Source organism: Macaca fascicularis, chromosome 1 (genome assembly GCF_037993035.2).
Source record: "Macaca fascicularis isolate 582-1 chromosome 1, T2T-MFA8v1.1".
NCBI lineage: Eukaryota > Metazoa > Chordata > Mammalia > Primates > Cercopithecidae > Macaca > Macaca fascicularis.
Genome location: NC_088375.1, coordinates 190,072,656 through 190,099,007, shown reverse-complemented (window position 1 = coordinate 190,099,007; position 26,352 = coordinate 190,072,656). Strand labels below are relative to the sequence as shown.

The following is a 26,352-nucleotide window of genomic DNA, read 5'->3' as shown; positions in this document are numbered from 1 at the left end:
CCCTAAGGCCAGTCTCCTGCACCATCTTTTCTAGTCTTCCAGGAAGCATTCTCCTCCCTCTGTGAGCTCCTCTGGGTCCTGTTCACTTGTTTTAGGAGGGCGGGAAGGTTCCTTGAGAGAGTCCTAGCTATTCCCTGTTCAGCAGTGCAGCCCAAGGAGTCCCGGACATGCAGGAGGGACCTTCTGGTGCAGGGCTTGGCCCACAGACAGGACTACCAGGGCATCTGATATGCCTAGGAAGTAACAAGGAGCCCTGGAGGCAGGCCAGGCCTGTGGCAAAGGGACCTAGATCATGTGGGACCCGCCCAGTCCCTGCATCTCTCCCCCTGTCCCTGGAGGTTGGACGGGCCCTTTCTTCAGCAAGTGTTTGCTTGTGCCCCGTGCTTGAGGTGGGGCTCTTGGCCGTAGTGTTGGTGGAGTGAGCAGCGCACCCTCAGGGAACCCACACTCAGGAACTTTACACTGCTGTGGTGTTCACACGGGGCTGTGAGAGCCACTGTGCAGTGCTGGCTCGGGGGTCTAGAAAAGGCTTCTGGGAGGGCATGAGAACAAAACTAGGTCTGAATGATGAGGCAGAGCTAGTGAGTCAGGCGAGGGGGTGCAAAGGGATCACAGTGCAGAGGCCAAGGCAGTGAAAAAGGTGGCATGGATGGTGACACATAGCAGTGGAGCATAAAATGCATGGCAAGGTCCTCAGGGGTGCGGTGGGCTGGAACTGGACCAAGGAGTGCGGTGGAGCTCTACTCTGAGGGGGACATTGGAATGTTGGAAGTCACACCACAAGAGATTCGCTTTGAGAACATAAATTCTTCTAGGTGCTGGGAGAGTGGAATGGAGATGAGGGGCCTGGAGGAAGAGAGGCTGTCTGGAAAAAGTTAGTGGAGGAATTGGTGCAAGACATCTGAGAGCCTGGACTAGTGGTGGTGAGGGGCAAAAGAAGTGGAGAGATGCTGGAGATACCAGGAAAGATGACAGATTTGGGTTGTTGGGAAGACTGCGAAGGAGTGGTTGGAAACGGTTCCCTGGTATCTGTGGTGTAAAAATTCATCCGGATGGGAATGGAGGAACAGAGAGGGTGAGGAGTTTAGTTGTGGAATGTGAATTTGCAGATTCGGGCTATCAGAGGAAGGGGGCAGGCAGGGATGCCTAGGGGACATTTCTGTATTTGGTTCTGGAATTCAAGGGAGGTGTAGGCTGGAGGTGCAAATGGGAGATGCCCGCCTGCCACCCAACCATGCCTTCCTTTTTACAGAATCACCGAAGATTCAGCTGTGACCACGTTTGAGGCTCTGAAGGCTCGGGTCAGAGAACTTGAACGGCAGCTATCTCGTGGGGACCGTTACAAATGCCTCATCTGCATGGTGAGTAGAAAAGAACCTAGGGGTTCCGTTGGTCAGGCTTCTGCGCCCTCTGGGGGAGTTGGAGAGGGTCTCCGCACTGTGCTCTGGGCTCTTCAGTGGGTGGACCTGCCTCAGAGTGACCCCTTCCTTGTCTGCCCCCTCCTCCCTAGGACTCGTACTCGATGCCCCTGACGTCCATCCAGTGTTGGCACGTGCACTGCGAGGAGTGCTGGCTGCGGACCCTGGTGAGGTGGCATGGGGGTCGGGGAATGGGAGGCCGTTCCGGGCACTGCCCAGATGTCCATGCTTATGCCTGAGCCTGCCTGGGGGAAGTGGGGAGCATGGGGCAAAGGAGAACAGGATATTTACCCCCAGGCTCGCTGCCTCCTCCCCCACTGCAGGTTTAGGAACTTCTCCCCCTCCATGAGTTCACTGCATTCTCCCTTCCCCTCCCCCTGCCCCCCCGAAGGTCCACTGCATCACACAGACTGGTGAGGCCCAGGGTCAGGAGGAGGCTGGCTGTGGGTAAACAGGACCAGGGCCTTGGCCCCTCCCCCTCCCATTACTAAGCTCCTTCTGCTCCTGCCCCTGTTCCTCGCTCAGGAGCAGCCATTAAAATGTCGCCCGGAGACAGCAATAAAAGGCTCGGACGTGGGCTCTGTGTCCTGATCAAAGGCCGCGTGTAATCTCGTTAGGGCTGCGGCTGCCACAGCTGGACCCAGCCTTGTTCTCATTACCGGGGCTCCTGCTGCGGGGCTGGCCAGGCGGTTTGATCCTGGCGTCCCCCCAACACAGGAGCGTGCCTGCCTGCTCACAGAAGCTGCCTATGCGTCCCCAGCCTGTGCTGACAGGACCAAGGTCCCAGCACACACTGGTGCAGAGAGACATGGCTGCAGGCCCAGGTGCTCGCATGCGCACACGTGGCACATTGTGTAGACCAGAGCCCTCCCTGTTCTCCCTGCAGGGTGCCAAGAAGCTCTGCCCTCAGTGCAACACGATCACAGCACCCGGAGACCTGCGGAGGATCTACTTGTGAGCTATCTGCCCCAGGCAGGCCTCGCCTCCAGCAGCCCCACCTGCCCCCAGCCTCTGTGACAGTGACCCTCTCCCTTTGTACATACTTGCACACAGGTTCCCCATGTACATACATGCACATACTCACACATGCGTACACACACACACATTTACACACGCAGGACTCTGGAGCCAGAGTAGAGGCTGTGGCCCAGGCACTACCTGCTGGCTCCCACCTATGGTTTGGGGGCCATACCTGTTCCAGCTCTGTTCCCAGGGTAGGGCAGGGAGGTGGGGGTTGGGGGAGTAGTGGGGCACGGCTCCTGAGATGCAGCCCCCAGACTGACAGACGGACAGACAGACATGCAAACACCAGACTGAAGCACATGTAATATAGACCGTGTATGTTTACAATGTTGTGTATAAATGGGACGACAACTCGCCCTCTACCTGTCCCCTCCCCCTTTGGTTGTATGATTTTCTTCTTTTTTAAGAACCCCTGGAAGCAGTGCCTCCTTCAGGGTTGGCTGGGGGCTCGGCTCATCCACCTCTTGGGGTACCTGCCTCTCCCTCTCCCGTGGTGTCCCTTCCCTCTCCCACGTGCTCGGTGTTCAGTGGTGTATATTTCTTCTCCCAGACGTGGGGCACATGCCCCAAGGGACATGATCCTCTCCTTAGTCTTAGCTCATGGGACTCTTTATAAGGAGTTGGGGGGTAGAAGCAGGAAACGGGAACCGAGCTGAAGCAGAGGCTGAGATGGGGGACTGGAAGACAGTGCTCCTGGCCACCCAGCCTCTGCTGAGAACCATTTCTGGGATTAGAGCTGCCATTCCCAGGGAAAAAGTGTCGTCTCCCCGACCCTCCCGTGGGCCCTATGGTGTGATGCTGTGTCTGTATATTCTATACAAAGGTACTTGTCCTTTCCCTTTGTAAACTACATTTGACATGGATTAAACCAGTATAAACAGTTGCTGCCTGTGTGTTGTGTGGGGAGGTGGGGGAGCTAATTAGGGGAGGTGGGCTGAGGCAGTTACGGGGTTAATTCCTAGCGGCAGGATGGGGGAAAGGACCTAGCTATAGGTGTATGACACTGTGCAAGGTTGGTCTGCTCTGGGGCCCTGGAGCATTTGGTTTGGATGGGGGTGGGGCTGGGGATCTGGGCTCCTGACTATTGATGGGTAGGGGCTCTAGGTTAATTCTTTATTGATGCAGAATCGTCAGCTCATTAATCACAGAAGAGGTCAGAGCTTGGGGGTACAGAGGGGATGCAAGCTCTATACCCCAACCTAGGGCAGAAGTGGCCACAAGCTTGGTGCAAACACAAGCCCCAGGCCTCTATCCCTTTCTGGTCCCCTGAAACATACCAGAGACCACAGTGGGATCACCCTATCTGCCTCTCAGGCTTTTGTTCTATTCTCCAAATCTCTAGTGACCATCATCCCAGTGTAGCTACTGCCTAGATTCTCAAATGGAAAGAATGGAAACCCTATCATCCAGGATGGACCTTCAAGTCTCCCATGTGCTCACAGAACCGAGGCTGGGCAGCTAGCACTGGAGAGATGGCACTTTGACCCCCACAGCTCCCCACTGCCAGTGAGGTAGCTCAACTTCAAATGTGCTCAGATGTGCTCAAAGCTACATGTAAGTCCTCACCCACAACAGAAAGCTGTTTGGAGAAAAACAGTCAAGGCCCCAGGGTAACCCCATGACTCCAGACTTGCTTTGACACCTTGCTCACCAGGCCCATCTGCCCAAATCCCCAGCCTTAGTTGCCCATTTTCTCTGGGATACCCACAGTGAATTCCTCAGAATTGGGTCCAGTTGGCAGCTTCTGCCACCCCTTGCACCCAGATGAAGCACAGACAAGTCCCCCTTGGAGCCCAGCAAAGGCCCTTCACAGCCCCTCACCCAGTTTGATGGCACCCAATATCCTGAACACAGGGATCCTGGGATCCTAGGAATGTACACAGCCTCTGTCAAGCGATGGCTGAGGGTTTGGGAAAGAAACAGATTTGGAAGAGTAGAGTGGGTAGGTGAGGGCAACAGAGAGATGAAGAGGAGGCTCTTAATGCCCAGTTCCTGTCAGGCCGACTTCTTTAAAGATGTCTTTACTCTCCCCTCCCACAGGCTTGGACTCAGTAGGTCCTTGATGGCTGGTTACCGCCACCCTGGGGGCCATATGGTCTCTAAAGGAGGCCATTAACCCAGAGTGAGGGCATTCCGCCGAAGCCCGCCCTGCTGTGGGAGCCTTGAGCTGTCTCATGGCACAGGCTGCACTGCCACCTGTTGGCCATGGCTAGGAATGCAGCCACACAGCATGGGAATCCCTGCCACCACCATAGTGGGGACTCACCAAGGACTGATGGGATGCAGACAGAACGCGGCTCTGGGGACAGAGGGTCCATCATCCCCGAGAATATCAGGAGTCAGCTCCCATCCAGAGCTTTTCTAGCCATCTCCTTCACTACCCCCTAAGCCCCTTGATCACCACGGTAAGCTCATTCAATCAACAAATATTTATTGAATACCTACTACATGGCAACATTGTGCAGTAGTGACTTCTAGACTGATAAATGATACTGAACTATCAGGCTGAATTCACCTCTCCTGCCTAGAGAGTATCTAAGTGGGTCTCCCTTCCAGGAGATGAAGGAGTTTGCTATTTCAGCCCCAAATCCCCTTACCCTGGTTCTGGTCTTTAGGGCTTGGGAGTTAGCTCGTCCCAGCTCCTGTTACAGTGCTGCTGCCTTCCCGCCCCCCACTCTCTGGCAACTTTCAGCTTGCAACTTTCCCAGATCCAGCGGCTTCCTAGCAAAGTGTGGTAGAGCCAGGCAGGCCCTTAACCTCTGCATCCGTAGCTCCTCATCTGGCTTCTACCTCAGACTCTGAGTGAACTGCCAAGTGGGACCCATGTGGATGGTACTTCACACTGTAGGGCTTCACCCTGCTGGAGCAAAGACCGCAGCCCCTATCCGCAGCCTGACGCTACCCCTGACCGAGATACCTTCCCTCTGACATCTTCCCACAAAGCTCACCTTCCATTCAAGGAATCAAAACTCAACTCTGGCAACAGGCACAAAGCTTCAGTTACGCAAGATGAAGTTCTGAATTATGCAAGATGCAAGACTATTCAGTTCTAAAGGTCTGCCGTGCACATAATCTCTTAAATTTTAAGTATCGTACACACAATTTTGTTAAGAAGGAAGATCTTGGCCAGGCGTGGTGACTAACACCTGTAATCCTAGCACTTTGGGAGGCTGAAGTGGGAGGGTCACTTGAACCTGGGAGGTTGAGGCTGCAGTGAGCCAAGACTGCACCATTGGACACCAGCCTGGGTGACAAGAGTGAGACCCTGTCTCGAAATAAATAGATAAATAAATAAGTAAAGAAAAAAAGAGAGTAGGTCTCACGTTAAATGTTCTTACCACAGTTTAAATTTAAAAAAATCAACTAGGGCTCACCCTCAACACCCCCCTCCGTTTGTCAACCTTTCCAGCCTGCATGCCACAGGAATCAGCAGCCTGACTGTTGCGCTTGTCCAAAGACAAATGACTACAAGGCTTCCACAGACACATGCCCAGGCACTCCTGCCCTCTAGGATTCTGTGGTAAGCAGACCACCAGCAGACGGAGGCCCCCAGGAGACAGGCCCATAGGAATTTTCTACTTAGGGGACTGCAAAGTCCCAAAGGGCTACAGAGAGTTGAACCAGAAGAGTGCCCCACAGATGCAGGTTGTGGGGAGGCGTCAGACATTTATTTCTGGAGCAGAGGTGAGGTGGAGCAATGACCTCAGCAGTGGACACAGTTGCGCATGAAGTCGACACAGAGGCTTGTGTAGTAAGTAGGGTAGTCACGGAGGTGGCTGACGTGTGCAGATGACACAAAGTCCACAGAACGTGCCAGGACCCGACGTGCCAGGCGTGCCTCCACCATGCGTTCTACGTCTCTGGCCGGGACTACTTCGTCAGCCCTTGAGTAGAGGTAAAGTTCAGGCCAGCGAGAGCCCGCGTCCTGTAGCCTGTCATAGAAGTGGGTGTGGAAGAGGGCTGTGATGGGAGCAAGCAGGACGTGGAACAGGACAACCACCAGGGCAAAGGCCACCAGCAGCAACAGGCGCAGCACGGCAGCCCGGCGCTCCAGGATGGCTGCCAGGGCCCGCAGAGCCCCTACCAGGTTGCTGTCACCAGGAGCGCTGTCAAAGATGGTGCCCACCACACGCAGGTGACAGAAGCGACGGGTCTGCAGGAGCTCCAGCACGTAGCGGTACAGCATGACGCCACCGTTGCTGAAGACATGGAAGAGCAGGGGCTCCTTCTCAATCTCATAATCAAAGAGCAGCTCGAGCAGCTTCTGGGCCAAAACACGAAGTGAAGGGATGCCCAGCGACTCGGAGAAGAAGACCATGTGCCACGGGGCTGTGTATCGGATTACAATGCAGCCCTGGGGAGAGATGCCTGGTCAGTCCTCACAGATGAGGTGGGGGTAGTGGGTACAAGCTAAGGTCAGAGGGGCCCAGCAACCCCAGCCTGCAGGACGTAAGCCATGGGCCCACAGAGTCAGCAATGCTCTGGGTCCTGCTTCAGCCTGAGCCCGCCAGCTCGCCGCCCACAGACACAGGTGCCTTCTGGCGGGGGAGGGTAGACTCAAGGCCCATTTTTGGACTAATTGCTTCATGCTGGCCAAGCCCTCTTGACCTGTAGTGGTATTTGAGGCCCAGAGCCCGAAGCATGTACTGGAGACATCTGGGCTGACCAGAGGAAGTGTCTTTACTCTGGTTCCCTCCTGTCTGCACCCCACCCTCCCATCCTAAGCCTTGCACATTTGGGGCGGGGCCTCACTGCTTGGCTATACCCTGCCTCAGCACCTCAGATCTGTACTGTCCCTGCCTCCCAGACACAAGTAGTACCCCCATGAGACCAGTACCCGAGAGGTGGCCTGCAGGCCCCAGCCCTGACCACCAGAGGCCACTTCTGAGCTAGACCCACATCACTGTCATCACTGGTCACTGTCACCTTTCCTCTCTCCCAGGCTCCTAAGAACAGGGTCCATACCCTCTGGACTCAAGGACCTGACACCCAAATGTCTCTGGTTCCTAGGCCTGGGATCACTCCTCATACTTGTTCTGAAATTCCAAATACAGTAAACACTTGTTCCCCAAATTCTAAAATCTGGGCCCAAAATCCCTGTAGGCTTCTATGCTCCTCATGCCTGGGCCAAGGGTGCCACAGTCTCCACACAGGTCCCCTTCTAGGTCAGTTAGAAAAGCCACCATGCCCGGCTCCTAATCCCCTCTCATCCTCCTGTTCCAGAGACAAAGGGCCCTTTGTAGGGGGAATGTGACTTTGGAGAGTGCTGGGGTCAGAAGGTCTGGGTTCAACTCCTGGCACCACTATGTATCAATAGTAAGAACAAGGAACAGCTTACTACTTTTTTTTTTTTTTTTTTTTTTTGAGACGGAGTTTCACTCTGCCACCCAGGCTGGAGTGCAGTGGCCGGATCTCAGCTCACTGCAAGCTCCGCCTCCCGGGTTTACACCATTCTCCTGCCTCAGCCTCCCAAGTAGCTGGGACTATAGGCGCTCGACACCTCGCCCGGCTAGTTTTTTGTATTTTTTTAGTAGAGATGGGGTTTCACCATGTTAGCCAGGATGGTCTTTATCTCCTGACCTCGTGATCCACCCGTCTCGGCCTCCCAAAGTGCTGGGATTACAGGCTTGAGCCACTGCGCCCGGCTGGCTTACTACTTTCTGAGTCTGGGTCCCCATCTATAAGATTACGGTGAAATTGGGATAACACCCATCTCATAAGGTTATGGGTAAAATTAGATGGAAAAAAAAATGTATCTCAAATGACCAAAGCAGCACCTGACACAAAGTAAACTCTCAACCAATAGCAGCAGTAATTAGTGACGTGGTAGTAACAAGGAGAAAATCGTATGCCCACAGTAGTTAAATGACCCATGGCTAAACAGGGATGGTCAGCAGAGGTACCTTGCCATCAGTCGCCTGACCTCCTAGCCCTGGAGTGCCTAAGCATCCCTCCCAAGACTCTGAAGAGGAGGCTGCTTAAGGCTACCCACATTCTCCCAAATGCTCAAATCCGACAGAGGCCTTTCAGTCCCCATTGTATGTTTCTCCCTGGCAGCATCTGGAATCCCACACTCGTAGAAATATCTTGCAGCCCAGTCTCTTCAAGTCAGTAACATGAAAAAAAGGGGCTGTTCTACAGCCTGGACAACATAGTGAGATCCCATCTCTAAAAAAGAAAAAAAAAAATGGTCAGGCACAGTGGCTCACGCCTGTTATCCCAAGACTTTCGGAGGCCGAGGTGGGCAGATGATGAAGTCAGGAGTTTGAGACCAGCCTGACCAACATGATGAAACCCCGTCTCTACTAGAAATAGAAAAATTAGCCAGGTGTAGTGGCACATGCCTGTAATCCCAGATACTTGGGAGGCTGAGGCAGGAGAATTGCTTGAACCCGGGAGGCAGAGGTTGCAGTGAGCCGAGATCACGCCATTGTACTCCAGCCTGGGTGACAGAGCAAGACTCCATTTAAAAAAAAAAAAAAGAAGAAGAAAAAAATATTAGCTTGGTGTGGTGGTGCATGCCTGCAGTCCCAGATACTTGGGAGGCTGGAGGCAGGATGATTACTTGAGCCCAAGAGTTGAGGCTGCAGTGAGCTATGACTGCACCACTGCACTCCAGCCTGGGTGACAGAGCAAGACATTTAATCTAAAATCAGGTGGGGAGGGGAACAGTTCCGGATTTAAAAGAGCCTTAAGAAGAAACAAAATAACTAAATGCAATGTATGATCTTAGATTGGATCCTGGTTTGGGCACATCCACTGTAAAGGATGCTTTAGGGACAATTAGGGAATCTGAATATGGACTGGAAACTACATGAGATGAAACAAGAAGGTGGAGATCATGATCTGAAAAAAGCAGGATACAAAGCAGTACATTCAATAGGTCTCATGTAGGTAAAGAAAATATATACTCCCCAAAAAAAGCTGGAAGGATATACACTAAGTGTAAATAGAGATCATCTCTAGGTGCTGGAACATGGTGCTTTCATTTTGTTTTGTTTTGCTTGTTTTGTTTGAGACAGGGTCTCACTCTGTCACCCAGGCTGGAGTCCAGTGGCACAATCACAGCTCACTGCAGCCTCAACTTTCCAGGCTCAGGTGATCCTCCCACCTCACACTGCCGAGTAGTTAAGACTACAGACATGCACCACCGTGCCTGGCTAATTTTTTAAATTTTTTTGTGGAGATCAGGTTTCACCATGCTGCCCAGGCTGGTCTCAAACTCCTGGGCTCAAGTGATCCTCCTGTCTCAGCCTCCCAAAGTGCTGGGATTACAGGCATGAGTCACAGCATCCACCCTGTTTTCTTTTAAATAATAAAATATTAAGAGTTTTGGATTGGACTTTTTTTTTCTCTACATTCATCCTGTCCTCCCTATTGGAAAGTCTTCCTTTCCAAGACTACCCCCGCCCCAACCCTGCAACCTCAACACCTCTGCCTTCTCTGGGATCTTACTCCATCTACTTTCTCCCTCGTGCCTTCTGCCCAAATAGCATCTTTACTCCCGCTCTGTACAATGGTCCATTTCCCAAAGGCTCTTTCTGCAGATTCTGTCACACCTTCCTGGGTTTTCAGATCCATCTCTAGCCACTCCTCCTTTCCTCACAGCACCCTCTTCATCTTCCACTCCATTAAGTTTGGGTTCCTCAAGACTGTCCTAGGTCCCTCTTCTGTCCCTCTACACACTCCCTGGGGGATCTCATCCACTCCACAGCCTATGGATTCTCTTCTAGTGTTCCTGTCTCAAAAAACACACTCCCCTCTACCCAGGACGTACCCAGCCAGAAACCTGGCGAACCTGGGAATCTCCCTATCCCTGTGCCCATGCCCAGTCTCTCATTAAATTACCATTCTACCTCCTGACAAGCTCCTCAGTCCATCACCTTACCTCTACTGACGCTCCCAGCTCCAAGGTCCTGACTACCCTCTGTCCCTGGATCATGGCAAGCCCCTCTGAACTCATTTCTGGCTTCCAGCTCCGGCCCTCCAATCTCCCCGCTCCTCTGCAGCAAGGGACTTGGTTTGTTTTGAGACAGGGTCTCGCTTTGTTGACCAGGCTGGAGTGCAGTGGTGCGATTTTGGCTCACTGCAACCTCCACCTCCCGGGTTCAAGCGATCCCTACCACCTCAGCCTCCCTGGTAGCTGGGACTACAGGTGTGCGCCACCATGCCCGGCTAATTTTTGTATTTTTAGTAGAGACGGGGTTTCACCATGTTGGCCAGGCTGGTCTCTAACTCCTAACTTCAAGTGATCTGCCTGCCTCGGCCTTCCAAAGTGCTGGGATTACAGACGTGAGCCACTGCTCCAGGCCAAGAGGGACTTTCTGATTCACGAATCTAACATCACATCCCTGCTTAAATCCCCTAAGGACCCCCTCCAAGCCCCACCTCTTGCCGGGTACCTGTCCCTTCGTTCTTCCTCCCAGCCACACTTGACTATTCCTGGTCCCCTGCCTGCCCTCAAGGATCTCAGGCTAATAAAGAAGCCAGACAAGCCGAGCCCAGTGAGCAGAACGCAGAAGCAGCTGACTGCCCGCGGAGTGAGGCTGTCTGTCATCGGCAACACCAGAGCTCCAGCCTCGGAGCTGGGGAGAGGCTTCAAGCCCAGAACTACATTTTCCCCCAATCCCTCTGCCACTCCAGGGCCACCACACACCTCGGGCAGGTGGGATGTGGATGTGAGTGAGTGGAGGGATGCCAAGAGGAAGGGGGCTCAGCTGGCCTTTCTCCCAGGTGCCCCCCACTGCTCAGTCCAGGGCTTCCAGCTGGCAGTCGGAGCTGTCTGTATGGGTGCCCCAGCAGGAGGCTGTTTTGGGGAGAGATCTGGGGAGGGGAGGGTAGAGTTGGAGGCCCAAGATGTGAGACAGGCTTCCAAAATATAACCAGGTCCTGCTAAGGCCCTCTGCAGTTACCACAGTCTCTATATGCAACTCTTGGTTGGATGAGAAGCAGCATCATCTCTTTTCCAAGAGGCCCTACTAGTCTGGGAATGTGAAAGGTGCCATGGGCAGTCACAAGACAGAAACTCACCTGGTGGGAAAGGAGGAGGTCCTGGGAGTACAAGCTATGCCCAGATACCCAGTCCCAGCTCCTGCTGCCCGCAGAGGCACTGACCAGTTAACAGGGACGGGAGCCTGGGCCAACTCCACAACTGTGAGGCACATCAAGTGTGGGCTGCCCACTGTGGGAGGCAGGGAGGAAGGAAGGGGAAGCCATCAGGAGACCAAAGGGGTCACACCAGGCCACAGAGCCGGCAGCCAAGTGGGGATAATCCCACCAAGTCCCTATAACCCCATGGCCTTCCTCACAGTTTTTTGTTTGTTTGTTTGTTTGTTTTGAGACGGAGTCTCTGTCGCCCAGGCTGGACTGCAATGGCACAATCTCTGCTCACTGCAACCTCCACCTCCCAGGCTCAAGTGATTCTCCTGCCTCAGCCTCCCAAGTAGCTGGGATTACAGGCATGCACCACCATGCCAGCTAATTTTTGTATTTTTAGTAGAGACGAGGTTTCACCATGTTTCACCAAGCTTGGTTTCACCAGGCTGGTCTTGATCTCCACAGGCTGTTCTTAAAGCCATTCCCAGGCCTGCCTCAAAGGTGGTCAGCCCTCACGGCAGCTCCGGGGTGAGGGCACCAGAGTACTCACCCTTTTGTGGTAGATGGCGCTGTACTTGGCAAGGTTCTTGTCCTTGCAGCCACCCCAGCCCAAGAGAATCACCACAGGCTGCCGAGTTTCTGCCTCCTTCCCACCTGGGCTGGGGATGTTCTCTGAAACACAGATGTGGACTGTCAACACCAGAGCTGGGGTGGGGGCGGGGGTGACTGCCCAATCCAGAGCTAGCAGCACTCTGGCTGCTGCAGGCAGGGAACCAATGGGTGCCAGGCCCAGGCATCCTGCCAGCACGTATGCACCAGCTCCCACCCCATGTTGCTCCAGCTCCTTTCTGTCGGCCTCTCAGGAGGCACCGTGGGGTCACCGGACAAACCAACACAAGAGCACCTTTCTTTAGAGACTCGAAGACAGCCCAAGTGAGGAAAGTAAATACCTTCTCCATGCCCTTTCACCTTCTGATCCAGGGCTCAGCGAACTACAACCCCAGGGTCAAACTGAGCCCACTGTCTATTTTTGTATGGCCTGCGAGCTAAAATAATTTTCACATTTTTAAATGGTTAAAAAAAATCAAAAGAATATTTTGTGACACGTGAAAATTATATGGAATTTAAATTTCAGTGTCCACAAATAAAGTTTTATTGAAACATGCCACACTCATTATTTACTTAGGGTCTATGGCTACTTTTACGCTAGGAGCAGCAGAGTGGAGTAGTTTCAACAAGATCAGGTGACTCGCACAGCCTAAAATATTGACTGGCCCTTTACAGAAAAAGTTTGCCAGCCCCTGTTCTAATTCCATGAGCAGATGGAAGAAGAGGGTCTTTTTTGAGATGGAGTCTTGCTCTGTCACCCAGGCTGGATGGCAGTGGCACAATCTCAGTTCAGGGCAACCTCCATCTCCTGGGTTCAAGCAATTCTCCTGCCTCAGCCTCCTGAGTAGCTGGGATTACAGGCGCCCACCACCACGTGCAGCTTTTTTTTTTTTTTTTTTTTTTTTATAGTAGAGGAGTTTTGCCATGTTGGCCAGGCTGGTCTTGAACTCCTGACCTCAAGTGATTTGCCCACCTCAGCCTCCTGGGAAGAAGAAGGTCTTAAAAGGAGAAATGGATGGGACAGTGCAGGCAGGGACATGAGTTTGACTGACTCTGACCTGTACCAAGCCATCTACCCTGTCCTGCCAGAGAATAATAACAGCCTATATTTATTGAGGTTTAACCCTTATAACAATACTCTAAGGAAGGTCCTCTTATTACAGATGAAGAAACTGAGGCAGAGTGAGGTTAAGGTACTTGTCTAAGCAAAGTGTAGGGCTGGGAATCTGGTCCCTGCTCCCTACCCTAAACTACTCCAGCACCATCTGTGCTGCCACCCCATCCACAGCTGGTGATATGCTAAGAGGCACAAGCCAGCCGCCACCACCACCAGGGCTGCCTTTAACGAAGCCTCCCTGCAACCTTGTCAAACAGACCTCATCTCATTTCCCCTGCAAAGTGAATACCCACCCCCTCAGGGGGACTTCTGTACAAGGACCGTCTGCAGCCAGTTAATCTGCCCTCCCAAAAGGGCCGGCATGTACCCTTCCAAGGACCAAGCCACTTGGCTATGCTCAGCTGCCACCCTGAAATTTATGGATGCCGGTGGTGACCTGGCAACAGTAAATTTCAAGGCTAGTTAAGAGGATGGTAAATATAAATCACTAACCTTTGGACAAAAGGAAGACAACAATTTCCTGTGGAAATTAATGTGATTGAAAAGTTCAATGTTCCTGCTCTCTAGTGGTGGTGACTCCGGCCTTCGGAGATTAACTGCCCGCAGCGGTGGGGGTCCCAGGCCTGGTTGCAACTCAGCCTGGAGCAGAAGCTGCCAAAGCCTCAGTCCCCTGCTGACACCTGCCAGCCCTCCCGGCCTCCATGGTTGCTGGCTCGGCCTCTGATGAGGGACAGTCCCACAGGTCTATCTCAAGCAGCTCCAAATATTCTCACTACTTTTCTCAGCCTAGTGTCCCCATCTTCTGCCAGATGGCTCTTCACCTGCACTGGCCTTTCTGGTGGAAAGGCCCTGGGCCTCAGTGGGGTCCCAGCCCAACCTTGCTGGGTATGACTCTGCCCACGAGGCTCGGGCTGCGGCGGCCTCAGGGAGGGTAATCAGCAGCTACCGTTTGCACCTGCTTTTCCATTTCCAAGACCCAGTAACTCGATTTCCAAGACCCTGTTCTGGGAGGCTCCCTTACCTCTGCAGCTCTCTGAGAACAGGTTCCCCTTCCCCTGCCTACAGGGTTTCTCCCACGTGCCACCACCGAGACACCAGCAAAGGGCTTTGGGATTTATCGCCAGTACAGAGAAAGCAACCAAAGGAGGTCACATCCCCTGGTGGCCACGGGATGTCAAGGCCAGCCCCCACCAGCAGAGATGGTGTACTCCCAATTGCCAGAGGTTCAAACAGCTGCTGCTGGGCTTCCCAACTGCCCCTCCTCCTGAGGCTGGGATTTGTAACTCCGTTTTGCTGGCAACCTTGGCTTTACCAACTCAGGCAGGAATGACTCTTCATCCTCCATGAAGGTGAAGAAACCCTCAGAATACTGGCACCCTGGACAGACTGCCTACTCCCATAGCCCAAGCTTTCTATAATATTCTTTATTGATTTCTTTATTTTTGGAGACATGGTCTCGCTTTGTTGCCCAAGCTGGAGTGCAGTGGCACAATCACAGCTCACTGCAGCCTCACTCTCCTTGGGCTCAAGCGATCCTTCTACCTCTGCCTTCTGGGTAGCTGGGACCACAGGCACGCGCCACCATGCCCGGCTCATTTAAAAACGCTTTTGTTGTTGTTGTTTGAGAAGGAGTTTCACTCTGTTGCCCAGGCTGGAGTGAGTGGCGTGATCTTGGCTCACTGCAACCTCCACCCCCTGGGTTCAAGCGATTCCCCTGCCTCAGCCTCCTGAGTAGCTGGGATTATAGGCGCCCACTACACCTTGCTAATTTTTTTATTTTCAGTAGCGACGGGGTTTCACCACATTGACCAGGCTGGTCTCAAACACCTGAGCTCAGGCAATCCACCCGCCTCAGCCTCCCAAAGTGCTAGATTACAGGCGTGAGCCACCGCGCCTGGTCAAAAGTAATTGCTGTCGCTATTGTTATTTACTGCCACATCAGGATCACGATTCTTCCACCCTCTTGTACAAACTCCTCCCCTTTTTTTACTTATTCTACTGGCGATATCACCCTCTTCCCATCCTGCTGCTGACATCTCCAGGCCTCTGGCAGCTAACTTTGAGGCACTGAAAACTTTGGCCCCTGGCTGGATCTCCCACTCTATTCAGACTTAACAGAATCCTGTACAACCAATCAAATATACCTTGTTCCTAAACCATTACAAACTTCTCCAGCAAAAAGTGCTAACACACACAGCATGATATGTCAGGCACTATTCTAAGCATTTTACATATCAACTCATTTATTATTCACAACACACCGGTAATCCCAGCACTTTGGGAGGCCAAAGCAGGCAGATCACTTGAGTCCAAGAGTTCAAGACCAGGTTAGGCAACATGGCGAAACCTCATCTCTACAAAAATTAGCTTGGCAAGGTGGCACATGCCTGTAGCCCCAGCTCCTCAGGGTGCTGAGGCAGGAGGATAGCTTAAGCCCAGGATATCAAGGCTGCAGTGAACCAAGATCATGCCACTGTACTCCAGCCTGGGTGACAGAATGAAACCCTATTATGAAGGAAAAAAAAAAAAAAAAAAGGCCAGGTGCAGTGGCTCATACCTGTAATCCCAGCAATTTGGGAGGCCAAGGCGGGCTGATCACCTGAGGTCAGGAGTTCGAGACCAGCCTGACCAACGTGGAGAAACCTAATCTCTACTAAAAATACAAAAATTAGCCAGGCGTGGCGGCGCATGCCTGTAGTCCCAGCTACTCTGGAGGCTGAGGCAGGAGAATCACTTGAACCCGGTTGCGGGGAGGTTGCAGTGATCACGCCATTGCACTCCAGACTGGGCAACAAGAGCAAAACTCCATCTTTAAAAACAAAAACAAAAACAAAAAAAATTGCAATACTCTTATGAGCAAGAATTCTCATTTTACAGACAAAAACCTGAGGCACATAGGAAACGGCTTGCTCAAGGTCACGTAACTAACAAGCAGTGAAGCTGAAATCCAAACCCAGGTGGTCTAACTCTAAAGACCAGCTTGTATCCGCTACCCTAGCCAGCCCTTTAGCTAACAAAACCATCTCCATCACCTCAGCTCCAAACCTGCATACACAGCTGCCTCCTGTACATCAAGAGACCCCATAATGACCTCATCTGCCTGCTTCTCCCAGCCACAACTTCAATATATGCTGCATCATTTGGTCTTGCAACCACCCTAGGAGTTAGCTACTATTACTATCCCCATTTTACAGTTGAGAAAACTAAAACACAGAGAGGGGAAGTCCCTTTCCCCCAAAAGCACACAGCCAGGAAGCAGCAGAGCCAGCGCCCACTCTCCAGACCAGCGTGCTCGGCCGCCTCCACCACTGCGACCTTGTGCGTGCTCTCTGCTCTCCAGCCCACAATGCTGATGCTCCGTGTTCATGCCGTGCTAATGCCCATTCCACCTACAGAGTCAGCTCACTGCTTACTTCCAGGAAGCCTTCCTTGATGCCCTCCCCAACCCCTTCTCACCACCCCCCACCCCAAACCATCAGACTGAGAGAGCTGCCCCTCCTCTGTACTGTCACAGCACCCACCACCACACCAGTACCCTTAACACACGCTGCACTGACAGTGTTCATCAGGAACAGGCGGAAGGCTACCATAAAATTCAACGCAAGAGATGCCGAAGGCCGGAACCAGAGCAGTGGAGAGACAGATAGGGAGGGGTAGAAATGACAGGGAGAAAACAGTCACAAGAAGTCTCAAAAACATGCAATCTTTGCCAGCACGGTGGCACAAGCCTATAATCCCAGCACTTTGGGAGGCTGAGGCAGGTGGATCACCTGAGGTCAGGAGTTTGGGACCAGCCTGACCAACATGGGGAAACCCCGTCTCTACTAAATACAAAAAATTAGATGGGCGTGGTGGCGAGCTACTCGGGAGGCTGAGGCAGAGAATCACTTGAACCCAGGAGGCGGAGGTTGCAGTGAGCAGAGATTGCGCCACTGCACTCCAGCCAGGGCAACAAGAGCAAAACTCCATCTCAGAAAAAAAAAAAGAAAAACCATGCAATCTTGGTAATTCCACTTATAAGAAAGAAAAATGTTAAATCATAGAGAAGTATTCAATAATACATTAAGCAGATCACAGATATAAATGTAAGAGCTGAAACTACAAAACCGTTAGAAGAGAACATAGGAGTAAATCTTTGGATTAGGTAGCAGTTTCATAGACATGCCACCAAAAGTATAAGGAACAAACAAACAAAAGAGATAAATTGAGACTTCATCAAAATAAAAACTTTTTACTTCAAAGGACATAATCCAAAAAAAAGTGAAAAAAAGAAAAATCCCACAGCATGGAGAAAGTATTTGCAAATCATGTATCTTATAAGGAAGTAATATCCAGAATACAGAGAAAACTCTTAAAACCCAACAGCAAAAAGTAAACCCAACTCAAAAATGGGCGAAGGACCTGAATATATTACGCAGGTCTTTCTCCAAAGAAGATTTACAAGTGGCCAATAAGCACACGAAAAGATGCTCCACATCATAGCCATTAGGGAAACCAAAATCAAAACCACTATGAGGTATCTCTTTATACCCAGGATGGCTATAATTAAAAAGTCAGATAATAAACAAGCGTTGGTTGTGGATGAAACCAGGACCCTCACACACTGCTGGTGGGAATGCATAATGGTGCAGCCACTTTGGAAAACAGTATGGCAGATCCTCAAAAAAATTAAATGTAGAGTTACCACATGACCCCACAATTTCACTCCTAGGGATATATCCAAGAGAACTAAAAACATACATCCACATGAAAACTTTCCCATGAATGTTCATAGCAGTCATAATAACCAAAAGGTGGAAACATTTCTCCTATCATCTGTGAATAGATAAACAAAATGTGATACATCCATACAATTAAATACTATTCAGTCATAAAAAGGAATGAAGTACTAATACATGTGATAGCATGCATGAACCTTGAAAACATCATTCTAAGTGAAAGAAGTCAGATACAAAGGGCCACATATTATATGACTTCATTTATATAAAATATCAAGAATAGGCAAATCCATAGAGAATGAAAGATTAGTGGTTGCCAAGGGCTGGGGGGAGGAGGGAATAGACAGTGACTACTAACGGGAATGGGGTTTCTTTTTCAGATGATGAAAATGTTTTGGAATTAGATGGCAGTGATACTCTTACAATTCTGTGAATATTCCAAAAGCCAGTGAATTGTACTTTTTTTTTTTTTTTTTTTTTTTGAGACAGGGTCTCGCTCTGTCACCCAGGCTGGAGTGCAGCAGTAAGATCATGGCTTACTACAGCCTCAACCTCCCAGGCTCAAGCGATCCTCCCACCACAGCCTCCTGAATGGTAAGACTACAGGCACATGGTACCACGCCTGGCTAATTTTTTATTTTTTGTAGAGACAGGGTCTTACTATGCTGCCCACGCTGGTCTTGAACTCCTGGGCTCAAGCAATCCTCCCACCTTAGCCTCCCAAAGTACTGGGATTACAGGCATGAGCCACTGCACCTGGCCAGAAGTGCACATTTTTAAAGGGTGGATTTTATGGTATATAAATTATTTCTCAATAATGCTATTATTTTTAAAAATAATAGTAATACATTAAATGAAAACACAAGTTATAAAGCAATATCATAACAGAATACCCCTATACACACACATACTACACAAACACACACTTTTTTTGTTGTTTTTGACAGTCTCACTCTGTCACCCAGGTTGGAGTGCAGTGGTGCAATCATGGCTCACTACAACCTCCGTCGTCCGGGTTCAAGCGATTCTCCTGCCTCAGCCTCCCTAGTAGCTGGGATTACAGGCGCCCACCATCACACCTGGCTAATTTTTGTAGTTTTAGTAGAAACAGGGTTTCACCATGTTGGCCAGGCTGGTCTCGAACTCCTGACTTCAGGTGATCTGCCTACCTCGGCCTCCCAAAGTGCTGGAATTACAGGCATGAGTCACCGCGCCCAGCCACATATTTTTTTATGCATAGAAAAAAATACATCAAATATTAATAGCAATTATTTCTGGGATTAGAGGCAATTTCCTTTTCATGATTTTTTTCCTGTTTTCTAAAATCAGTATGTATAACTTCTGCAATGAGAGTTAAAATATTATCTCAAACAACAGGGCAGGTGGTCCAGCAGAGTCAAAAGCAGTTGGTAAGTCAAAAAGGCCAGGGATGCCCAGCAGCCCCTCAGCAATGCGGAAGGATTCTTTTCAACCCTCGCACTTCTCGAGTACCCGACAAAACAATTTAATCTCACAAGCTCCCTGTCCTCTAGAATTTCTCAACAAATAACACTGACACAGATAGTGTAAGAATTACAAATACATATATTGTACAACAGTTCAAGTCATAAAACTCAAGCACAAATTAGATTGTGTATATCCCAGGGGCATATGGGGAGGACAAAGGAAAGGGCTGATAAGGCTTAAGGGTCTGCTGCACAACATGTACTTTTTATTTGGAAGCCGGAATGAAAATAGAAACTATGTTATCTTTTCAAAATGCAAAAAAGCCGGGCACCGTGGCTCACGCCTGCAATGCCAGCACTTTGGGAGGCCGAGGCGGGCGGATCACGAGGTCAGGAGAGACCATCCTGGCGAACACTGTGAAATCCCGTTTCTACCAAAAATACAAAAAATTAGCCGGGCGAGGTGGCGGATGCCTGTAGTCCCAGCTACTCCGGAGGCTGAGGCAGGAGAATGGCGTGAACTCGGGAGGCGGAGCTTGCAGTGAGCTGAGACTGCGCCACTGCACTCCAGCCTGGGCGACAGAACAAGATTCCCTCTCAAAAATAAAATAAAAATAAAAATAAAATAAAATGCAAAAAATTAAAAGATTCTTAATTTTCTCTACTGGGTATTTCTCTACCCAGAAATATTTTCTAGTGTCTCACAGTTCCTATATTTAAACCAAATTTTTTTTCTTCTTTGAGTCAAGGTCTTTCTGTGTTGCCCAGGCTGGAGGGCAATGGCACAGTCATGGCTCACTGCAGCCTCAACCTTTCAGGCTCAGGTAATCCTCTTACCTCAGCCTCCCAAGTAGCTGGGACTATAGGCAAGCACCACCATGCTCAGCTAATTTTTGTATTATTTTGCAGAGACAGGGTTTGGCCATGTTGCCCGGGCTGGTCTTAAACTCTCGGGCTCAAGCAATCCACCTTCCTCGGCCTCCCAAAGTGTTTGGAATTACAGGTGTGAGCCACTGTACCCAGCCAAATTACTTTATTTTTTATTTACTTTTTAAAAGAAGAGTAGAGCAGAGTAGCATAGTATCTAAGAGTACATACTGTACAAAATCATATCTCAGTTCAAATCTCTGCCTCTGCCACTTAATAACTATGACACGGACATTAATCAAGTTCTCTAAGCATCAGTTTCCTTATCTGTGAAATGGGGATAATGATACAAAGAATTAAATAAGATAATAGCTATAGAGGGCTTAGCATGGTGCCTGGCAGAAGGAAAGAGTTCAATAAATTGAAATTATTATTACTTCACGAGTAATGCATACTCACTGTAGAAAAAGTAGAAAATGAGTATCTAATAAAATTGGAATCATATTGTTTGTAATCTGCTTTCTTCCGTTCGACAATATATTGTGAACATTTTGCCCTGTCAGTTTATATATTTCTACACCATTACTTTTAGTGGCTTCAGAGAGGCTATAGAATGTTTCATAATTTATGGTGACCAAATCTCCCATTATTGGATATGATGCTGTTTCCAATTTTTTGCTGTTATAAAAATACTTTAATGGACACTCCTTTCTTTTTGCATGTCCCTAATTGTTTCCTAGAAATGGCATCATATTCAGGCAGCCCCTCCTAATGGCAACTGAAACCTCGACAGGCACAAGCCCTGGAGTAAGGCTCTTAAGCTGAGATCTGGAATTACTTTGGGCAAGACACTTTACCTCCCCACGAGCGTCTGTTCTTCATCTGTAAAACAGGATTAAGGGTTCTCCCTACTTCACAAGGTGGTTGTGAGGATTAATAAAATAATGAAAGGAGCTCCTGGTGGGCCTGGCATGTGGATAGAACATGGTTAACAGTGTAAGTACCACAGACACTCAGAGAAAGAGGCCTGCGAAGAGGCCTGGATCTCAAATCCAGGATCTAGTACAGCACTGGCACCTGGCATAGAGCAGACACTTGGAAAACAAGATACTTGGTTCTTTTTTTTTTTTTTTTTTTTTTTTTTTGAGACAAAGTTTTGCTCTTGTTGCCCAGGCTGGAGTGCAATGGCACAATCTTGGCTCACCACAACCTCCGCCTCCCGGGTTCAAGCGATTCTCCTGCCTCAGCCTCCTGAGTAGCTGGGATTACAGGTACGCACCACCACACTTGGCTAATTTTGTATTTTTAGTAGAGACGGGGTTTCTCCATATGGGTCAGGCTGGTCTCCAACTCCTGATCTCATGTGATCCGCCCACCTCGGCCTCCCAAGGTGCTGGGATTACAGGCGTGACCCACCACGCCTGGCCAGAAAGTGTTCTTATCTAGAGGTGAAAGAAAAGAGATAATGATTCCAAAAATAAACACAACTCCTCTGTATTTAAAAAAAAAAAAAAAAAAAAAAGGCCTTTGGGGTCCTTGCAGACAAGCCAAGGATCAAATCCCAAATGACTTTGCCTGGGTCTTTGACGTCTGTCCGTCATGACAGTTCTTTAGGTTTTCATCTCATTCTCCACCCATAAAAGCACAGCGCAGCCTCCTGCCAGGCCCCTTTTCCCTCCAGCCACTTGCTGTCCCCCCTCAGGGCTTTACTTCTGGACTTTCTCCCATCTAAGTTCCAAGCAGACCTAACACTGCTTAGCTTCTGGATCAGCATGTTCAAGGTGGTATGGCCGTGGACTTGATTTCGGCACTTTCTGCTGCTCACCGGGGGTCTGTGAGCCCTCCTGAAGCTTCAGGTCCAGCTTGGGCTGCTCTTCTCCAGGAAGCCTCCCCACCACAGGGCCCACCATGGTGGTCCAGACCCTTTAGCACTGTTTCTTGGGTGCCCGTGACGACTTCCTGAGGGTTAAGATGCTGTCTATATTTCTTTGATCTCAGTCAGTGGTGAGCAAAAAAGGCACACAGTAAAACCTGGGGAGCAAAAGTCCCCTCACGTCCGCTCTCTGTGATCCCCTTAAGACCTTCTGTTTACTCTAAGAGCAAAATGTTTGTCCCAGGCCCAGGCCCCAGCCCCATTAATTCTATGAATGAATTATGTTTTTATGTTTACTGAACATGAGAGCCACATGGTGCCTTTAGAAGGCTGCCGGCCTACGAGCAAGTCACAGAGGGGATCTAGGTGGGACTTGGCTGACCATTCTCTGGATGGGAGGAGGGGTGGCACGGCCTGGGCCTGGGATGTCAGAGCAGCTCTGGCTTGGGCCTACGGTGCTGCCAAGTGATTCCATTCAGCTCACTTGGCACCTCATCCCTCCCAGGCCCCGGTGACAGTGAGTGAAGCCATCAAAAACACAACAACAGGAAAATATAGTGCTTATGGGAGCCCCAGGAGAGACCCTTTCCAAATGAAATGAAGTAAGAGAGGGTATTGAGAGAGTGAGGGGATCACTGGCCTGGGAAAAAGAGAGGGAAGGCAGATTCTGGGTCAAAGCACCAGCTTTAGCAAAGGCCTGGGCAGACGACCATCAGCATGGGCAGCCATAGGTACTGGCTGGTAGGATTCCCAGCAGGAGGATTTTGGGCTGCCAAGCCTGACCTACAAGACCCAGGGCTCTGAATGACCCCAAATCTGCAGCTGCCTTCCAGCTAGCTAATGTGCCAGCATCAGCTTCTCTGTCAGCTCACAGCAGTGATGGGCTCTGTGGTTTTGATTTTCAAATACAGGGGAAAAGTAATTTCAGGCCAGGTGCAGTGGCTCATACCTGTAATCGTAGCACTTTGGGAGGCTGCGATAGGAGGACTGCTTGAGCCCAGGAGTTTCAAACCGGTCTGGGCAACCTAGTAAGACTCTGTCTCCATATATGAAAATGAAAAATTTTTTTAAACTGAAAAAAAAAAAAGTTTTTAAAGGCTGGGCACAGTGGCTCACGCCTGTAATCCCAGCACTTTGGGAGGCTGAGGCGGGTGGATCACCTGAGGTCAGGAGTTCAAGACCAGCCTAACCAATATGGTGAAACCCCTGTCTCTACTAAAACTACAAAAAGTAGCCAGGCGGGGTGGTGTGTGCCTGTAGTCCTAGCTACTTGGGAGGCTGAGACAGGAGAATTGCTTGAACCTGGGAGGCAGAATTGCTTGAACCTGGGAGGCAGAGGTTGCAGTGAGCTGAGATTGCGCCACTGCACTCCAGCCTGGGTGACAGAGGAAGACTCATCTCAAAAACAAAAAAAGTTTTTAAAAAGTAATTTCAGAAATGAAATATGACTGTCCTACACACTTCTCCACCATTAAACAGTAATTGCAAAAGACAGACGATCTCTGGGCTCCAAAAGACTGTCACTCTATGAGGCCATGTTGGCCTGGAGGGAAGCTCTACAGATAGGAAGCAAACGGATTCAGGGGACCACAGTGTCGTGATCTCCTTCTGAGGGGTTTGACAACCTCTAGCTCACCTCTGGAGCATGCACTGTGAGAGGCAAGGACGATGAATTAAAGCCAGTCAGGAGGAGCAATATGGAGAAGAAACAACTGAAGGCCTTGGAAGTGTTTCTCTTGGAGGAAATGTGAAGGCACAAAGCCATCCTCTTGAAGAGAGGAAGCGAGATTCCTTGCTCTGTATCGTTCCCACCACAATGCTCTAGCCCTGCAGTCAGCACATCATTTTGAAACCACCTGCTTATAAATTCACTCCACTCCCCAAAACCTCAGCTCCTTGGGCGTGTGAGCCACTTCTGAGGCGCCAACAACAATCCCACGGCCAGGACACAGCAAATGCTGAACTGAGAGCGGAAATGACAGGAAGGCCTACTGTGGCTCAAGAAAGGGAAGTGCTTTCTAACAATCCCAGCTGCCTCCAACAGGCTAGGATGTTTGGGCAGAAGCATCCCCTCAGGGAACGATCGGCTAGCAGTGGAATGCACTCATGCCAACGGAGGGATGCAGGACAAAACAGTCCCTGAGATTTCTTCCAGTTCTAAGACCCAGCCTCCTGGAACAGCAAAGGGAGACATAGGATCGCGCCACTGCACTCCGACCTGGGTGACAGGGCAGACTCCATCTCTTAAAAAAAAAAAGAAAGGGGGACGGAGGGGGAACCATAGGGGAAGCAATGCAATGGCAGCATCCGCACTGTACCAGGGACACACATCCAAACGCTACCTCGTAACCCTTGCAATCCCACGAGGAGGCAGGCACTAGTGCTGTTCCCATTTCACGGTGGAGGAATCTGAGGCTCGAGGAGGTTCAGTAACTTGCCAAAGACACATAACTAGTAGGACGTGGAGCTGAAATGCGAACCAGGACCACCAGGCTGCCCTCCTGGCTGTGCAGAAGGCAGCTCCAGCCCGTCGCTGCCGAAAGCGCTCCAAAGGAAATAATATTAACTGACTTCATGGCTTGTTGACGCCAAAACATGTCCGAAGTATTTTTACATCTATAAACCCAAAAGTGCTAAGCCAACAGCTCCAGCTCTAGGGGAAAACAGCTGGTCTGGGACCATCTGTTCTGTGGGAGCCTAAGGGCTGCCCTCTCCTAGACTCTAACCAAAGAACATGAGATGCTACAGGAGGGGTCTGGGAAGGTCTGAAGGAGTTAAATTTTATGGAGAGCAGAGCATAAGATCAAACCTTTGCATTAGGAAGATCACTGTGGTAGCAATTTAAGAGGCTGGGCTGCAGGCAGTCAGACAGGAGGCGTGAAGGCGATGCTGGACTAATGCAAGTGAGAGATACTCTGGCCTCAGGCTGATCATACTTTAAGGCCCTTCTGCCAGAATTCCCAGAGAGACCAAACTTTCCACTCTCTGGGCCCCTATCTACTCACACTGTCATGGACGCGGGCCTGCTGTCAAGCCTACTAATTTTGTGGAGCCTCCTACATGTCTTTCTTTAACGTAAGGAGAGAAACAATGCTGATGGTAAATGCCAATTACTGAACTCGCTCCATGCCAGGCCCTTTACACAATCTCCAGATGGCCCCAACAGCCCTGTGAGGAAGGTTACTATCCCTATCCCTGTTTTGCAGAGGAGGAAACTGAAGTTTAGAGAAGGTAGCTTACCAAAGGTCATCCAGCTCCTAAAGAAAGGAGTCAGGATTTCTATCGAGTTCTACCTGACGGCAGAGACTGCACTGTTAACCACTGCCAAGAAGAGTGGAGAGGGACGGCTAAGGGTTCTGAGTCCCGGGCTTCTGCGAGGACCGGTGACCCCGCGAGGCTCCCCTTCCACGCCTTCGGGAAAATAATAAGTGATACCCCCAGCCACAACCGCCGAAGAAAGGCTAGATGTGAGAAGCCCAATCCCAAACAAAGGAATCAGGAGGGATCCAGCTTTCGGCAGCCTTCAGCTATGATAAGTGATTAAAGGGTATGGACCTGAGCACCCCGGACAGGAAAGACAAAAAAAAGGGGTCCCAAGCTAGCAGCTGACTCGGGGCAGAGGCGGGGCTCGCCAGGGAGGAACACTCTGGGGCGGGGCTTACGAGGGGCGGGGCTCTCTGAGCCTCTCTAAGTCTAGGACCTGCCGGACCCTATGAGGGGGCGGCCCGCGGGAGGGCGGGGCCGCATGAGGGGCGGGGCTACAGCTGCGCTCGCAACCCACGGATTCATGAGGTCACCTCCCCGCGCCCGGACCCAACCCTCATTCCATACTCTGGCTCCAGCAGGGTTGATCTGGGATCTCGATGGCGTAGTCCAGCTCTGCCGAGGCCATGGTGAAGGCGCCGGCCCCGAGCACGGGCCTCCAGCCGGAACTCTAGCTTGCGCACCCTTGCCTCACCCGGGCGCCTCCTGGGCGCCGCCCAATCACCACACACCTCCCCCGACACGGCCCAATCCCTGCGCCGCGCTCTGTGACCTCCCGCCTTAGCAACCACCAAGTCTCTTCCAGAGCCTCTCGCCTCACCCCACTAGCTCGGCCCTAGCAACCGTGCCCCGCCCCTGTTACTGGCCCGCAGCCATTGGCTAACTCGCTTGATCTGGATCAGGTATTGGTCAGCCGGGGCGC

General features: G+C 50.7%; 2 protein-coding genes across 26 annotated transcripts in view; one reads left to right on the top strand and one right to left on the bottom strand.

Annotated features, from left to right (window-relative positions):
* The window catches only part of RNF220 (ring finger protein 220), a 251,916-nt gene extending 248,593 nt beyond the window's left edge, over positions 1-3,323 (top strand). For all 22 annotated transcript variants that reach the window (XR_012421012.1, XR_012421011.1, XR_012421010.1 and 19 more), the window contains 3 exons: positions 1,253-1,361; positions 1,511-1,585; positions 2,305-3,323. Coding sequence is in view for 19 of the 22 variants with exons in the window: in XM_005543590.5 (XP_005543647.1) it covers positions 1,253-1,361; positions 1,511-1,585; positions 2,305-2,376 (256 nt within the window). In the remaining 3 variants the exon portion in view is untranslated. The remainder of the gene's footprint in view (positions 1-1,252; positions 1,362-1,510; positions 1,586-2,304) is intronic.
* A 1,532-nt stretch (positions 3,324-4,855) lies between these two features.
* TMEM53 (transmembrane protein 53) lies at positions 4,856-26,148 on the bottom strand. Of its 4 annotated transcripts, none has more exons than XM_074008856.1 (3): positions 24,509-26,148; positions 12,088-12,209; positions 4,856-6,795 (listed from the first exon to the last, which is right to left on the bottom strand). In XM_074008856.1, the coding sequence occupies exon 3, from the start codon at positions 6,757-6,759 to the stop codon at positions 6,145-6,147; it is 615 nt and encodes a 204-aa protein (XP_073864957.1). In that variant the 5' UTR covers positions 6,760-6,795; positions 12,088-12,209; positions 24,509-26,148; the 3' UTR covers positions 4,856-6,144. The 4 variants fall into 4 exon arrangements, with proteins under 4 accessions (XP_073864957.1, XP_005543648.2, XP_005543649.1 ...); XM_005543591.4 differs by having other exon boundaries at positions 25,998-26,148; XM_005543592.4 differs by having other exon boundaries at positions 25,407-25,789.
* Between the last annotated feature and the right edge of the window lie 204 nt (positions 26,149-26,352).